This window comes from Sturnus vulgaris, chromosome 3 (genome assembly GCF_052056855.1).
Source record: "Sturnus vulgaris isolate bStuVul1 chromosome 3, bStuVul1.hap1, whole genome shotgun sequence".
Lineage (NCBI taxonomy): Eukaryota > Metazoa > Chordata > Aves > Passeriformes > Sturnidae > Sturnus > Sturnus vulgaris.
The window spans coordinates 46,478,080-46,492,925 of record NC_142245.1 but is presented as its reverse complement, the minus strand read 5'-3'; the positions used below and the strand labels follow the sequence as shown (position 1 = coordinate 46,492,925).

Below are 14,846 nucleotides of genomic sequence, written 5' to 3'. Positions count from 1 at the left end.
CCTAAGGTACTTCTGCTCCAAATATACACCTTGCCAATACAGAGATTAAATATTTAGAATAAAAGAGTATGAATACTTATAATTACACGTCTGTTTGTGCATCAAGATCAATTTTTTGATACAATGCTGAGAAGAAGAGGATATTAGCAAACTTAGGAGGGAAATTAGAGGAATTAGCAAAAGCAGAAGAGGCTCATTTTTATGCAGTACAAATAACAAGGGAGTTTTTAGTGCAGTGATCAGGCTACTTCAGACTACCCAACCTGATCAAACAGGCTGAAGAAGGCTCAGCTTGAAGAAAGGAGGCTGTTCTGTCACAAGCAGGTCCTAGGCTAGATGGCATTCAGACTGACAAAGGGTGCTGCCAGCAGCACAACAGTGGAACTTCTCACAGCAGTTCTCCAGCAGGACACAGGACTTGGCAATACCTTTTCAGTTGTGTAATCACTGCCGTCATTTGGAACAGCTCCAGGCTATAACAGTAGTATATCTAAGTTGCTGCAGCATCAGGTGCCAGTAAGCAACTATATAAATTGCACAGAATTTAAATAAAGCGGAAACCTGAGCCTATTCTATGTGAAACTACAAATTATTTTTCCAGACAATATCTCATCTCCTTCACACATGGCAGAAATGGATGACTGAATCCTTCTATGAAGCATATGATGTTTCTGGACATATAGAGTAGCTCTCTATTTCATGAACCTACATTGCTTTTGTAGTTGCAATTTTATGGGTTAAAAAATCTTGATATATTACCAAGAGTGATATTAGTATTTCCTGTGGTTCTAACACATTTGTTGAATAAATCCCCACCAATGTTGCTGTTTACTAACATCTAATGTCTCCCCAGCGCTTCTGTTTTACGGAAGGCCAGAGAAGAAAGGAAGCAAAATGGAGGTCTCAATACATCAACAGAGAATTTTGCAGCTGAAAATATACTGCTGGAATGCAAGAGAAAAATGGGGAAAGAGAATTAATCAAGGACTGAGAGAAGAACAAAACATGATGCCTCACATTTGGTATCATACCTTATCATACCTAATAATTACTGATGATTTAATTAGTGATTGATATAAAAATAAAATTGGCTTTGCACATAAGAAGAAAAATCTTTGCTGGGTAGCAAACAACATGGGCAACAGCACATACCACTTTAAATAAACCCTATTTAAGGCACACTTATTTCAATTGTCTTAAGCAAGGAGGTCCTCAAGTTCTGGGCACGCATCCAAAGGCTGCCTTTGTTTTTCATTTTCGATAGAGATCCACAGCCACAACTATTTATCCTCAAATGTAACTATCAATGCTTTGCATTTCCTGGCAGTCTGTGACTAAAACTGTCCTGGAGGGTACAGTGGCCTGGGTAACATCAGACAGATCAGTTACCAGAGTCTGCAAATCATATTCCTTCAAGTCAAGGTACTTTGGGAATAGATGCAGCTCTTCCATTGCTTCTCTATACAGTGACATGTCTTTTTTAAGAGGAAGCCACTACATCTCTGCTCAGCAGGAGGCAAAAAAAGCAGGATGAGAGAAGCCCTGTCTTTTCCCTCCTGCTCTCCTCAGCCACACAGAACATCTCATTCACTCTCTTACAGAGTGTTTGCTATCTTTTTTAGTTAGAACCTCTCAAATTCCACTTCAATTGTTTTTTAGCCAGAGAATAAAGTGCTCTCAGAGGGTTCACAGAAGATCACAATCCACTGCTCTTGGAATCAATGGGGTAGTGATTTTATACAACTTCAAACCACATCAGAACAAAACAGAGGGTGCCCAATACCAGCACTGTCATCTAAATGAAATGAGAACAGCATGAGCTGGAGAGAGATGATGAAGTAAAAGGTGATTTGTGTCAGCCAGAGAACAGATCTGCTTGAGATACAGGAGAGAAGACACCTTCACATCCAGAAAGAGCATGGGAGAAGAGACAAGGCATTCTTCTTCTTTTATTAAGATCAGCCAGGTTTAATTATCAGGCCATTTTTCTTTCAAAATTATTTGCTGTATCTGTTAATATTTATGCTGGACAATCAGCCATACAAACACACTGTAAGAAGATTTCAAGGAAAGCATTAGGAATCATTAATAATATTAAAGGAGAATTAGAAGCAAGTAGCAAAATCTGCTATAAAGTCAGAATAAATAACATCAGAATTAAATGTCTGTAAAAATACAAGAAATTAGTAACATTGATATAAGTGCCCACAAAGGCTCATTGGCGTAATTCAGAAAATGTTGTGAGCTTAGGCACACACCAAGCAGAGTTCCACAAGATCTGCACTTTATGAATTTCAAACCTACTTCAAATTATGCTGAGATTGACAGTTTCCATACAACTGCATCAGCTCTCAAGTATAATACATGTAAATAGCAACAAATAGTTCCTATATTTGTCATAGCATTCTACAAAAGAACTACAGCAAAAGGACTGTATCTTGCCTCTTCTTCTATGCTGCCCTGCTTGGCTCTCCTTTCCTCTCTTTCTTTTTCCATATAGGGAATAAGGTGGCCAACTGCTTTCTTCATAACTCGAGCAGACTTTATCACCTGCACAGATAAAGGTGAGGGAAGAATAAACAAAAAAGACAAGGTATAGGAATAACCTCAGTTTTCTTTTAGCTTTCTCATTCAGGCAATAAATGAAACTTCATTTGCAGCCCCAGATGCCAGTTTTCAGATCATTCTGTGCCGTCAGGCTGCTGGCCTTACTGGCTAAGGCTCTACACACAACATTTTCTTCCACAGTGCAGTCTCCAGAACCTCTCACAACAGAACTGAAAGCTACAGATGGGCCCGTAACTTGGAAGGCGCTAAACAGCAAATTTCATTCAGGCTTTTCTTCTCTCTTGCGTTTTTTCATGGGCTAAGACTTAAAATCCATTTCAAATAAAGCAAAAACACTCAGGAAGAACAGAAACAAACACAATCATGCACAAAGAAAGTCGAGTTCCAAAGTAGAACAAGAAAATGGCTGCTTCTCAGCAGTACCTGAATTTTTACAATTCCTGCACTGTATCTGAAAAAAAAGCCAGTATAGAATGTTTTGGCTACATTTTCCAATGCTGGGCATTGTAAAGTAGGAAAATATATGACATCGTTTTCTCATTACCTGAGGCAGAAACATCTTTCCAGCACCAAAAAGATCACCAACAATTTTCATGCCATTCATCAAAGGCCCTTCAATTACATTTAGAGGTCTAGGATATTTTTCCTGATTTAATCTTGCTTCTTCTGTATCTGCAGTGACATACTTCTCAATGCCCTGAGACAAAAAAAAAAGAGAAGCTTTCCTCTTGCTAGAAATACAACTTTTATTTAGTTGCCTTCTCCCCAGAAAAATCCCATAATGAAAGTACAAATAGATACTGTAGATAATGATAGCCTTTAAAAATACCTCAAATGTGTATTGAAAATAGGCTTTCTTAGGAATCAAAACATAGCAGCTCTTAGGCAGATAAAGTTATTCACAGCATGAATAACAGATTTGTTCAATTTTTTAACTATGTCATCAGAAAAACCCAACGCTCAAAGGTTGTTCCCACAGTGCAAGTGCCACTCAGTGCAGCACTACTGAAGGACCAAAAAAGCCCTAGGAAGTAAAAGGAGTGTGTTCCAAAGTAAAAGCAGTATGTTTCTATCAATATCAGTGGAATAAAATATTAAGAGTCAAACACTTCAACTTCTGAAGCTTAAAGACACACCTCTACAGTTTTCTCTGTTATTGAAATTAAACAGATCAGTTGCATTTATTATGCATTTTTAACTAATAGCTTGTGATAAAATGACAGCTGAAGAACTTTTTAAACCAAGTATTTCCCTTAAGGTCTGAGCTGAGATAATGTCTCTGAGCTCTGATGGGTAGGACAGTTTCCTGCACAGATTCACCTTTATGAGAGCATATTCCAGCCTTTCCTCCACAGAGCCTTTACGCCACTCATCAGTCTGTACAACTTTTTTTCCTCCTTGGGCATGATTCTGAAAAGAAAATACATCCATAGAAGCTTGCAAGCATAAGAAATACAATTATGGACTTCATTTTCAGAAGAACTTGGATATTTCCAAGAAGTGACTCATATAATAATTTTAGACTATTTAAAAGGTTTATATACATGCAAATCGTGTTGCAAACACCTGTGATGTAATACAGGCACCAAGGGAGTCTACATCCCAATAGGTACACACCTCAATGAAAATGTAAACAAAATAATTTTTACAAAAAGAGAGAGCCGTTTGACAATTTTTATACTTGTAAAAATGATGACATGACTAATCCTAAGGGATTTACTTCTGGGAACATATTTTAAATTGATTCCTGGCCCACACATTACATTTAATTTTAAAATTCTAATTAATTTGGCACTAATTCAGTTTCTGCTGGAATAGGTTATGTTATTCCATATCACAGACGTGTTTTCAATCAGTCAGCCTACAAAACTACTGTTTGTCACACACATAGACTGCCCCAAGCTACCACATATCCTCTTTGTCTCACATTCATACTCCTCTTGGCTATGAACACAGACGCCAGAAGACCTTCACAGTGCAAGAAAGTTCACAGGCACCCATCCCAGGAAGGCTTGTGGAAGAGCACCTTATCCATTAATTCAGCCAACACACTTCAGGGCAAGTAATTTCTTCTCCTTACTCAGTTATTAGATATAATCTGACATCTCTCAGGCCTTATGAATTTCCTATGCTTTTGAGTGCTCATCAGCAAGTTTTTAAAGATAAAGCCATGGAAACAAGACCTCACTCATGGGAACAGAAAACAGAACAAACTTTCACTCATGTTTATACAAATATTAGCCAACTTCACAGCTTCTTGTTGCCTAATCTTATTCCCCTCATACACCTAAATTGTAAGAATGAAAGAAGGAATAAAATATTGTCTGGAGACAATGTAGAGTTATAGTAATTTTTAGTTATATTAAAAACCTGATTGGACATGTCCCTGAGCAACCTGATCTTAGCTGACCCCTGATTTGAGTAGGAGGCTCATAGTAGATGATCTCCAGAAGTCTCTTTCCACGTCAGGAATCATCTTATGTGATTCACTGAAATGATGGCAAGTGCTCTTCAACCTCTGGCCAGAGACTTTAACAAGAGAACCACTCCAGCCTAAAAATAACTAATGACACTGTAAGGTGGACATGCAGGAAACAACAGTGTTTGAGAATATCTGCAGGTATGTACGTCATGGAAAAGGGTTTTTAATCTCAAACTTCAAATGAAGACTGATACCCTAAATCTCCAAAGATTTTTTTTTTTTGCCACTGGATTATTTTACTCCCTCAGTAAAACTACCACCACAAATACAAGCAGATTTTCCAACAATGGCTTCCCAAACTTACAGACCTAGGACTCATCATCCACTTTCATTTCTACTTTTAAGGCTTTGTTTAAATTCATATTCAGCCTTCTGCAGAAACATTGCTCAAGTAATCCCTTTCTAACTCTCCCTTTATTTTTCTTCCTCTTTATGCAATCTTGAATACTTCAATGGTGCAACTCAGCTTAAACAGTCAAGATCACTCCCAGGTGAATTGCTTGGACACCAAGAACACCATCTAAAATAGCTGAAGCACAAGGGATGATAGTCAGTCTTCCTGTACTAGTTTTTAACATGCTGCGACTGTTACTATAAAGCATGTACCACCACAGGGCAAAATACAAACCAAGTGAAACTCTGCACAGAAATATTGCCTCCAGAAATTACAAAACAGGCATGCAAAACTTCCTGTGCACTTGAATCTAAGAGCCACCTAACCCAGAAAGATTTTTCTGTATCTTCCATTCAGAACAGAATTTCACCAGTTACCTTATGGACAATGTGAAATCTTTGTCCTTTATCACCACCATCACTAAAACATCTCAAACCAGTAAATAGCTGATCCTCAATCTTGACATGTTATATGATTTGGAAGTCTATGGCACAGCCACAAATCACAAACAACTATTTCACCTTTTCTATATACTCCAAGCAAAACACTGCCACCAGAGAGAGAGGTTTACTCTTTGTCTCCCACAGTGCACTTGTCAATTACATTCCAGCACCAAGATCAGTTTGCTTACGAGTTGGCTTTCTTTTCTGGTTTTTAATTGTTTTTGTTGGTTTGTGAGAGTTTTCTTTGGAGGAAAGTTTGTTTGGGATTTCACTTCTTATTTTTTGAGCGGTTGTTTTTTTCATTTATACAATGCCTATGCAGCTGGGTCTCCTGAAGCATATGAAGAACTCTGGTACATGCTCTTCCATGGCATGAAACTGGAGAGGTTTGATCCATCACAGATTACTCATTTTATTCTGTGTTAATAACTGAACCGCTTGTAGCACATTGGTAAAGTCTTACACCCAGTTAAACTGACATATGCAGTTTATAGGCTGTCTTTACCTATCACCTGCAGGGAGGTGGTGAGATTCAGGTGCTAAGCTAACTACTGTTCAAAGCTTAAAACTAGGAAGTTACCTGAGCATAATGTAGAAGTTTCTCTGTCGCATCAGGATCTTTGTTCCAGATTAGATTCTCACACAGCTGTAGCAATTCTTCATGGATATCATCATACACAGGCAGATTCCCAGCATTCACAATTCCCATGTCCATGCCACACTGGAAAAAAACATACAGAATCCCCCAGACAAGGCTGTCAGACATAGCACTGCATATCTTCCAAGCGCAAACACATGGAAGCCAAAAGCACATCGTACCTTAATCGCGTGGTAAAGGAACACTCCATGCATTGCTTCTCGAATGGCATCCATTCCTCGAAAGGAGAAGGACAGATTGGAAAGACCTCCACTTATTCTGGCTCCTGGCAGCGTTTCCTATAGGAATTGCATACAGATTTTTAGAAAAGTGCTTTCCAAAAAGGAAATCTAAGTAAAGCATTCAGTTCATAAAACAGTTGGCCCCTGAGCTCAGTGAACTTTCTATGCACCCTTTCTCTTTTTCCTGTTCCAGATCCTTCTAGTTACTCAAATTCATAAAAATAATTTCAAATCTGCAGGAAAATTTACAAGTAGAGGAAGATTCAGCGGCTACTGTGGTTTCCACCATCACAGGTGCTATTCTGAACACATCAGTCCTCCCACTGCAGCATTCTACATTTTCTCCATAAAAACCTACTTTTAGCTCTTCCTGTCCCCACTCCTCTGGAAACAGGAGCAGACTGGCTGCCTGCTTGCATGTCTCAGGAGCAGGCTGCAGCTGAGCAGCTAAACTCAAGGGTGCACCCCCACTTCCAGGAGCCTTTGTGGTGACAAAGCAGCCTGTGGGGTGTTCAGTCCCAGACTGTTACTGACAGAACATCTCCACATCTATCAGGGTGTCTTGCACAACAGTGCAAGTTCCTTGGCTGTATGCAGGTGATGTTCTTCACAGCTATACTTCTTTACACATATTTTGGCTACAGAAAAAGTGAGGTTGCTGAACAAATCCCTTCCACTGAAAAAGGAATTTTACTAAGAAAAAAAAGCATTTTTTGCACACCTTCAAAGAGGTCCTTTTAACTTGCACATAAATGTAATAATTACCTCATTTAACTAATGTGGTATATTTCCAGTACAGAAAATGGATTGAAATATATTTATAGAATTATCTGAAATTGTTCTGCTGGAAATACAACAATATTGGGGAATGTTTGGACTTCAGAAGAGTAGTCCTCCTCACTAAGCTAAAATGTGTAACATTTTTCAGCAGTGTTTTGTTGTTGTTCTTGTTTGAAGAGGCGTGGGGTGTTTTTCTGTTTTATGGGGGTTTAGGGTTTTAAGTAATCTCAGGAACATACTCCAGGTTAAAATAAGCTTATAACTCACTTTTATGGCTTTAGTAGCATTGATAAAATTTATGGCATAAAGGTTATGTTCTTCCATTCCAGTTCCTATGGTCAAAATATTAGGATCGAATATTATATCATTTGGATTGAAGTGCACTTTTTCCACAAGGAGACGATAAGCTCTGGAACAGATTGCAATCTTGGTTTCTGTTTCTGTTGCCTAGTGAAGAAAAAGAATTCTGACATGAAACTTACAGATCACACAAAAAATAAAATCTCCAGAAATCATTTACAGCTCCAATGACTCAAGACTGAGAATGTGAGTATCACAAATATTAGAAAAGGATTATATATAAAAATATTATATTTTAAATATCACCACCCCTATACCTGGAGTTTTCACTCAGCTTATAAAAAGCAATCCCACTGCCCAATGTTTCATCATCCTATGCAAAGCTTAATATGTGGTTTTCAACATAACTAAATTAATTCACAAAGATTTCACTCTCATGAGAAACAGTTTCTGAACTAAAAATATATTTTACGAAGGAAGAGCTCAGCATGTCTGAATAGCAGGAGATGCTCTTGAACTAACAGAGCTCCGCTTAGATCAGTACACGGATTCTTCAAACATTTGAGCAGCATAAGAAATGTTTATAAATCAGGGTCAAAACTACTGCTAATGTTATACAGAACTTCTCTAAATCAACTGTGTCAATGAAATAAAACAACTTTGTCTTGAAAAAGAGGAAGAGAGCCTTACACTTCAGAAGAAAAACCTCTCTTTTAAAGTGACACTCACCTGCCCCACTTCATCAAAAGCCATAACAACCACAGCTGCTCCATATAATTTAATTTTCCTCGCTTTCTCCAGAAAGTCTTCCTCACCTTCCTTTAGACTGATGCTGTTTACAATGCATTTCCCTTGGCAACATTTCAAACCTGCTTCAATCACTGAAAAATTTGAGGAGTCTATGCATAATGGCACCTGTAAATAATAGAGAAGTAAGCCAGGAGAACACATAGAAGTTAAGAACTACAGTTCTATGAGCTGTTTGCCCATTTGGACATAAAAATGCACATGACATTAATCCGCATTTACAAATAAAATTTTCCATATGATATTCAGAGATTCACTTTCCTTTAAATGCAAAACTCAGAGCAAATTTATTTCAAGAGCTTCCATCAGAGCTCTATCACATATCATATAGAGATCTCTACTTCTCCCTGTAATATCTTGTGTTTCTGATCGAGATACTCATTTCTAGAGAAAGCACACTGCAGAACTATCTTTTAAAGCCATTCTATATCCATAGTAACTTTAAGTTTTGTGGAAAGCAATACCATTATGCACTGCCAACATATACATTATGGCTCATAACTACTCCAGAACAAACCTGCATCCAGCTTTTCTAGCCAGTGAAAAGGATTGGCATATATTTATATGAAAACAGACAGAAAAGCCTCTGTTTCATCCAAAGGCCTTCCCTATTACAGTATCACTTCCTCTCGGGAGACAACTACATCTGCCTAAGCTAGTTATTAAATGAAACGGTATCAACATCTTCTGCATGCAATTTACAAGTCAGTAACATGTTCTTATCGTTACTCAATTACAACCTTTGCAATATCAGGTTCTGAAGAAATGAAGTTACAAAATCTGGTCATTGCAGCAGGGCCATCCAACATCCCATCATCCATATTTATGTCAAGAATCTGGGCCCCCATCTCAACTTGCATTTTGGCAACACTCAGAGCTTCCTAGAGAAGAAAGTCAAAAACCAAAACAACATTGAGAAGAAAAAGGTCCTAGTTATTCTCAGGATAACATTTCACTTCTCCAAATTAAGCATGCAGTCAAAAATTTAAAAATTTGTAAGACATCCTATAAGAAAATAAGGAAATGGTCTGTGATGTACAACAATACAAAACTGTTACTAATATGGAACAACCTACAATTAATTTGTTTACAGGACATGACATCAGAGACCTGATGTGCTAGTAGCATCACCAACTGTAGAGAGTTGGTCCTATGCTTAATTGAATAATTTAAGATTTGCATGGTAACAAGGACTTGTGACTGCACAAGATTACAGGTAAATGCAGTCTCTGATGGTATGAAATAAGGGCCTTGCATCACAAGCTCTGGTGTTTTGTAGCACAGGATACTTAATTTTTAAAGGCAGTTCAACTTTTTTACAAGCTGCAGAATAATCACAAGTGCTAAGAAGGAAAACTAAAGCTTTTGCCCCAGCCTACATAAATATCTGAATACTCATGTCTGTTAACTTTCTCTTCTCTGTCATCCTGTACAGTCCCTAAGAACCCGTGTTTAAAGGTCTCTTCATTTAAAAGGCCTAACTTGCTTCAGGACTCCTACGAGCCTAAGAGTCAGACTTCCAAAGATACAAACTAAGGCTTTCATTTTGATTTGATGTAACATCAGAGTATACTCTCCGGCAGAGTCTCAGCTCTCAAGAAAAGTCACTCCTGTATTTGTTTCAATATTACAGTACCAATTCACACCAGTAAAGAATGAGTCTTCCAGCCTCTTCATTTCTGCCCTGGAGTAGTTTCAAAAACACAATTACCTTCTAAGCATCTTTTTTTGTACCGATGCTCATGTAGCACGGTGGAGTCAGAGATCAAAGTAGGTAGCAATGAGATATAACCATAATGCTGAGCAGAACTGGGGAAGCGAGGAAGGGGAGAGAGAGCTACACAGTGCCACAATCTATCCTAAGTCAGATGTACCTCATATCTTGAAAGAGGGATTACACCCACCTTCTTTCCCCTCTTCTCTGCAAATCAATCCCTAGATGCAGCAGAGACCATTTTCTAAACCATTATCAGTTGTATAACTAAATTAAAAATTAAAAGTTTTCTGTAACACTTGTCAAAAAAAAAAAGGCCTTGTAAAGCCCTTCTCACAAAGTAGTTGGCAAGCAGAAAAACAAAGAACAGTGAAAAAATTAATCCTCCACATTTTCTTACTCTTGTAACTGGTGTAAAATAGTGCTTTTTGCCAGCAAAACAAACAATAATAGTGTAATAGAGCAATGGAAAATCACAGCATCAGCTATAAAGATTATTGTTCATAGGAGATTATTGTTAATATGTATACTTCATAGTTGCCTGCCATGATGAGTTTAGCAAACTTCCGTGATCCTGCAACATTGCAGCGTTCACCAATATTAACGAAGTTGGTGTATGGCCCAATCCTGAATGGCTCCAGACCTTAAAAAGATATTTTTGAACATATTTGTTAAAACAGAAAAGAAAAAACCATTCAAGAAAGACAAAAATCTATTTTCTGAGCTGCAAAATGAAGGTCTCTCTACGAATAGTGATTTCTCAGCATATCAGTGCTGTATTGAGTAATTAGCAAAGCAATGCAATGAAACAACTGCCAATGCATACACCAAATCTTTCTATTCTTCCTCAATGACAATCAATAATTTACCTGACCAACGAAAAATAACAACCAACTTTTCCAATACAGAAGTGAAGCTATGATTCTTTGGACATCTGTGTGTATGTTCTCTCAATTTTCAACTATGTTACATCATGCATGACACCCTGAGAGAAGCAGCAGCCCACGGAATTGACTGACCAACAAGGGTAGCTTGTAAACACAGGCCCTAGTTCAGAGAAACAAGGCCAGTTGGACCCTTGGGGAGCAGGCAATGCAGAGGCAAACAAACTCTTCAGTAGAACCAAATAAACTAAGCCACGACATCACAGGCCAACCATGATATATTTTATTTATGCTAAACTGATTTGACGTGAGGTTAAAATGCCAGACTGAAAAGATGGTACTGTTTTACTCAGATACAGGGCTCAAAGGCTTAAAAGAACACCTGAAGTGTGGAACATGCAGATCTAGACTTCATTAAAACAAAACATGTCCTAGACCTGGATGTAATGCTGGAGCACAGTCCCAGTATGACTGAATCAGCATCTGAGGTGAGTCAGGGCAGCCCTTTCACAACTGGTGTACAAGATCTCATCACAGCTCTGCCAATAACTGTAGCCATATTACCTGGTCTCTCTGTGCTTGACCCTCCCTGTTGTAAAGTGAAGACAAAGATACTCATTCACCATTACAACATGTCTGAGACTTGCAGAGTAAATATGCTGGTTTGATTATATTATACAAGATGGCAACAAAATCATTCTATTACTCCTTTAGCCAAAACAGTAAGACTTAGATCTGGTTACACATCCATAAGCTTGCTGGATTCAGGTAGAACCAGACATTCACAGCACTGTTCTGATCAGCAGAAAACAGCCAATAAATTTATAAAGGAAACTTGCCTTTATTATGGAACGTGAACTGTTACACACTTTACCTGACAGCAGCATGTATCCTTGAGAGAGAGAAGGCGGAACACGAGGCTTACAGAATTTCACAACTTCGGCAATTTTTCTGAGTTACAAAAATAAGAAAGTAAAGTTTTTAATTAAAATTAATTTACTCCAGACAAGACTTATAGCTACACTTCCAATTTAGCCCTGTAGAGACAACACTAATTAGGTAGTTTCACTTTGTGAGGCCAAAGGCAAAAACATAGAAGATACTAACATAGCTATTTGCAGGAAATGTACAAGGCTGAAAGTTTTTCAGATACAGAATGAGATACAATGAGATTGGACAGGACACTTGAAGGATTTCAGAATCAGTCCTCGACCACACTGACTCTTAAGCACATTCATGACTTGCTGAGCTGGGCAACTGCTAATGACTGAAAAGCCAAAACCAACCAACCAAATAAAAAAGCCTACAAAATCCCAAGCAAACAAAACTCAAAACAAACCCAAAAACTCCAAGAAGCCAAAAAACAAACCCAAACAAACAAAAACTCAAAACAAACAAAAAACCAACAAATAATCACCCCCCCACAAAAAAAAAAAAAAAAAAGAAAAATACCCAAGGGGCAAACATTGTTCTGTACTGAGACACATTTCTCAGATGCCAGAATGACTCATGCTGTTCACATTCACTTTCTCTTCACTCTAGTCTGGACTGACACACACTGTCCTTTACATGTCACCTCTTCCCAGTTTATATCAGGGTAAAAATTCATCACAACGGCCCTTTCCTTTTCAAGTTTAAGTGAAAAAAGGAGGCTTTTCCACTGACCTACTTGCAGTGAGAGACATCAAATGCTCCTTCTGACTAGCCAGGACCAGCACCAGCTGTACAGCTGGTAATAAATTTGGAGAATTTATGTTTAGGAATTTCCCCCACAAACACAAACACAAACACACCCCTTGCTTCCATCTACCATCAAAGGAAACCTTAAGCTTCACCTTGTGGGTAAGATTGCAAAAAGAGAGAAAGAAGATACAGCACATTAAAACAGAGAATGAGAAGTCTATTCTATGCATCAATAAAGAGGGAGAAGTAATTCCAGAACAATTTTAGATGACAAAACCAAAGAGGTTTAATCCTTGTTTGAACCATGCCTCTACTCATTCTTCATGATACGCACAGCTATGAAAGCCAGGTTGGTCCCACTTCATATATTGCTGCTATTGGCATTCAAGTGATCCATTTTTTCAGGAAACTCTAAGACAAGCCATGGAATATTGTGCCACAGGAGCAGCACTTAAATTTACTTCACAGTCCAACCAGAGCTGTAACATATGAAGTACCTGATATGTGCTGGTGTGGTACCACAGCAACCTCCAACTATGTTGACCAAACCATCCAAAGCAAAATTCTGTAAGAGGAAGGAACATTTTGTTCAGAATTATTAAAGCTATGTCATATACATATACTTATTTGTTTGTTTTTCTCCACATGTGAAGCAATTCAGGAAGCTTACAAGAAAAATACTAAATTAAAAAAACAATGAGGACTATATTGTGTCTTTAGGATTTGTTTTGAGATCAGATTCCAAGGCTAACCAGCAATTTCAACAGGAAATTTCAAGAGACTACATTTGAACATGGCCTATTTTATTTATACTGCAGCTTCAGACACACAGTTCTGTCTTACACACATCCAGTGGCATGGGGAAGGACAACCTGCACTGGAACACTCTGAACATTAGTAGTTCCTGTACACATAACTCTGTAAAATTGTGCCAAGGTCATAAAAAACCACTCAGCTTTTTAAACAATTCCCAAATATAACAGTAAGAACACTGGAGTGCAATGAGTAACATGCACAGATCAAGCGGCAGGAAACCTTAGCTTAGGACATAAAAGTAATTAAGGTTTTCCGTTTCCTAACTAGTTTTCCTAGTATGATACTTCAAATCACTATCATTCAGCAAATTGTCTACAAACAATCCAAATGATATAGGAAAAAAAGGGAAAATGACAAGGGAAAAAATCCAACCCAAATATTGTAACAAGTATGCACATGATATAAGCAGAGTTCTTGTCTAGTAGTACCTCAGATGTGACATAATCAGAAGAAGTATTTTATACCTTTATATGCCTGGCAGTCACTTCTGGAGTTTCATCATAACCACCAAAAGTATTGGGAAGACCTTAAAACATAATTTTTTTTTTTTTAGTATTACAATTTGTATAAAGTCCAAAAGAAAATAACTAAATTTCATAAAAGGCACATTTAAAGCAGCTACAATAGTATGAGGACTAAAACACCTCATCACCCTTGCAATCACTATTCAGCAGATCATTAATTATGCAAGAAAGCATTCTGGATTCATTGTTACAGAACTAACAACAGTCACTTTCAGCAGTTTAAAATATTCTTACTCTCTTTTTAATAGTAAAAGCAATCATCTTTTCAAGCTACTTTAACTCTATCATTGCTAATGAGATGGAACAGGTTAGCTACATTTCATGTGCCTGTAAGCATAGGAACATGCGCACCAACACACCTGCGTTGGGGTAACAGATGATGTAGGCGGTTGTACATTTTCCAATTGTTTCAATGAATGGACGCATTTCAACTGCCCCTAAAGCACAATTTAAGCCAATACTGGAAAATAAATTTTCAAAAATTATGTTGAAGTAAAAACACCTTTTACACACAAAACAGATGAATGTTAGTGCTGGCAACTGCTAACGCTTGCAATCATCTAAAACAAAAC

The 14,846-nt window shown here is 37.8% G+C and overlaps 1 protein-coding gene across 5 annotated transcripts in view; it reads right to left on the bottom strand.

The window, feature by feature from the left end:
* MTR (5-methyltetrahydrofolate-homocysteine methyltransferase) overlaps positions 1-14,846 on the bottom strand; it is a 50,003-nt gene that overhangs the window by 16,866 nt on the left and 18,291 nt on the right. For all 5 annotated transcript variants that reach the window (XM_014874600.2, XM_088161534.1, XM_014874592.2 and 2 more), the window contains 13 exons: positions 14,634-14,734; positions 14,215-14,276; positions 13,432-13,499; positions 12,126-12,202; positions 10,898-11,010; positions 9,394-9,534; positions 8,576-8,761; positions 7,814-7,993; positions 6,707-6,823; positions 6,468-6,608; positions 3,889-3,978; positions 3,113-3,265; positions 2,443-2,550 (listed from right to left, as the gene is read on the bottom strand). In XM_014874600.2, the coding sequence (XP_014730086.2) occupies positions 2,443-2,550; positions 3,113-3,265; positions 3,889-3,978; positions 6,468-6,608; positions 6,707-6,823; positions 7,814-7,993; positions 8,576-8,761; positions 9,394-9,534; positions 10,898-11,010; positions 12,126-12,202; positions 13,432-13,499; positions 14,215-14,276; positions 14,634-14,734 (1,537 nt within the window). The remainder of the gene's footprint in view (positions 1-2,442; positions 2,551-3,112; positions 3,266-3,888; positions 3,979-6,467; positions 6,609-6,706; positions 6,824-7,813; positions 7,994-8,575; positions 8,762-9,393; positions 9,535-10,897; positions 11,011-12,125; positions 12,203-13,431; positions 13,500-14,214; positions 14,277-14,633; positions 14,735-14,846) is intronic.